This window comes from Egretta garzetta, unplaced genomic scaffold (assembly GCF_000687185.1).
Source record: "Egretta garzetta isolate BGI_Z169 unplaced genomic scaffold, ASM68718v1 scaffold211, whole genome shotgun sequence".
In the NCBI taxonomy this organism is placed as follows: Eukaryota; Metazoa; Chordata; class Aves; order Pelecaniformes; family Ardeidae; genus Egretta; species Egretta garzetta.
Window position 1 is genome coordinate 1,663,444 of NW_009258673.1, and position 2,306 is coordinate 1,665,749.

The following is a 2,306-nucleotide window of genomic DNA, read 5'->3' on the forward strand; positions in this document are numbered from 1 at the left end:
CGCGCCCTCGGGGGGGGCACGGCGAGCCTGCGGGCACAGCTCAGCACCCGCAAAGCGCCCGGCACCGCTGCTCCGTGAGCCTGGGACGAGCAGGTCGGAGCCAGCAGAGCATCGCTCGGCATGGGGCTGGAGAGAGCCGCTGCAACCCCCCCCCGGGCCCTGCCTCCCGCCCAGCTCGCTGTGACGACGCCTGAGCCTGCCCAGGTAAGAAATGCTCCCTTTTATTCCCGTGCCAGTCACATAAATAACTCAGTACTGTTCCATAAGTTACATCCCATTAAGCTATTAACACAAGCATCTTTTTTACAAGGTTAAACTTGGCCCAGGTAGAAAGCCAGCGTTCAGGCGTGGGTGGGGGGGTGCATGGCCAGGGCCGTGCAGCCGGGCGATGCCCCGGTCCTGCTGGCCCTTGTTTCCCTGAGCTGGCAGTGGATGTTGCCCAGTTCGGCCAGGCTCTCCCCAGCTCGGCAGGGTCAGTGCATGTGCTGCTTGCGGCTCCTGGTAAATGCTTGAGGCATCTGCTCAAGCTTGCTTTTTCCTTGGATTTTGCACGACTGGAATTGGCATGTTGCATGACAGCAGGAGAGGGGCTGGCACGTGCTGCTGGGGGCCTGAGACAGCCCCCAAATGCTGCAGTGCCCCGACACGAGCACCCCTGTGTATCCTCATCTGCGATGCTGCAACAGCCCTTGGCGTGCGTAGCCCTTCCCCGCTTTGGCCTCCGCAGTCTCCGGGCTGCTCGGTGCTCCCTGCAAATGAAATTCCCAGTCCCAAGCTTCTGCGTTACAGCAAACCCATGAAGACAGAAGCTGCCTCCCCGCGTGTGCGTAACTCCTGCCCGCGCAGGGAGACCAGCACGGCTCACCCGGTCCCCCCAAAAGCAAGGGGCTTTCTGCACGGCTCACTCCCGTGGGATGCTTTCCTCTATCCATTTGAGGTAGAGAGGGTTTCCTTGGTCAATAGGCAGGCTGATGATTTCAGGAATTTCAAAGGGATGGATGGATCTAAAGTGGAAACAGGCGCAGAGGAACAGTGTCACCAACAGCCCTGCGGCAGAACAGCCCCCCTCCTGCCGCGGGCGCAGGAAGCAGAGGTCTCTGCTCCCAGCGGCGCGCGCCAGCCCTGCCCCACGCCCTCCGCTGACTTCAAAGCACTCGCATCTTCTTTTTGCCACGTGAGAATTTTGCTTTGAGTTTGGGGTTTACCACAGCCAGCAGCTGACTGCCAGGGGGCCCTGGCCCAAAGCTGGCTGCATGCACCGCTCGGTGCTTGGGAAGCGCAGGAAATCCTGCCAGGAGGCAGCCAGGGAATAACCTCCATTAGGAGAAGGAGAATCCCTCCTTGTGCCCAGGAGGGGCTGGTTGAAGCCCAACAGTTGATATTCCTGCCAATCTTGGCTTTTTTGCTGATGCCATCTCTGGTTTTTTTCTGGCTCACAAGGTGCATCAGGAGCACTTAAACCCTCCCTGGGTGGGAATGGGCGCAAAGAACCTGACTCCCAAAGCCTGAGTGTGAGACGTGAGCTGGCAGCGTACCTTGGGTAGGAAACCCAGTGCTCCCACGGAGCCAGAGCCTCACCTGACGTAGTTGGACAATTCGTCTATTTTGGATGTCCTTGTTTTCACTAACTGCAGAGAGTAAAAAAAACCAAAACAAAATAAAAACCAGGGGAGAAGAAAAGGGGATGGAGCAACCCTGCGTGCACAGTTCCACTGCACCCATCCAGCTGGGCTCTTTCCCAGGGGATGTCCCCTGTGGTGGCAGGGTGAGGGGCTGCCACCCCCCTGCCACCACTGCCATGCCTGCAGGCAGGTGCTCGGGGTCCCTGGCTACTGTCCCAAATCTCGGGCAGGTTGGTGCCACCTTCTCCCTTTTGGCTGGGGCTGCCTGGGATGGGGATTTTTGTGACACGGGGAATTGTCACTTACCAGCAGTATTTCAGTGGATTCTTCCAGTTCCCCTTTCCAGAAATACCTAGGTTTAAAAGAAAAGAAGCATCAACAAATACAGCTCTGGGTGCAGCCGTGCCGATTCCCGAGGGGGTTTAGGTTCCCTGCTTGGTGCTTTCCACCGTTCCTTTACAAAGTGGTGCTCGAGACGCATCGCTGCCCCCAGAAGTCTGCTGCGCAGATTGAGCATCCTGGATTTACAGACCAGAACCTCCTTGGCTGTGCCAGCCTCGAGAGAGCTGCCATGGGGGGATGGCAGGGCAAAGGAGCTGGGAGTGGGGTGGCCCTGGGGGGCTGTGTGGTGGTGGCCCTGCTCCGAGCAGCGGCCGGGGGACGATGCCTGCAGGGACCGCAGCG

General features: G+C 59.0%; 1 protein-coding gene across 1 annotated transcript in view; it reads right to left on the reverse strand.

Annotated features, from left to right (window-relative positions):
* Positions 1-901: 901 nt before the first annotated feature.
* The window catches only part of CUTA (cutA divalent cation tolerance homolog), a 9,028-nt gene continuing 7,623 nt past the window's right edge, over positions 902-2,306 (reverse strand). The window contains 3 exon segments of the mRNA XM_009648839.2: positions 902-1,004; positions 1,579-1,628; positions 1,929-1,974. Coding sequence (XP_009647134.2) covers positions 902-1,004; positions 1,579-1,628; positions 1,929-1,974 — 199 coding nt within the window.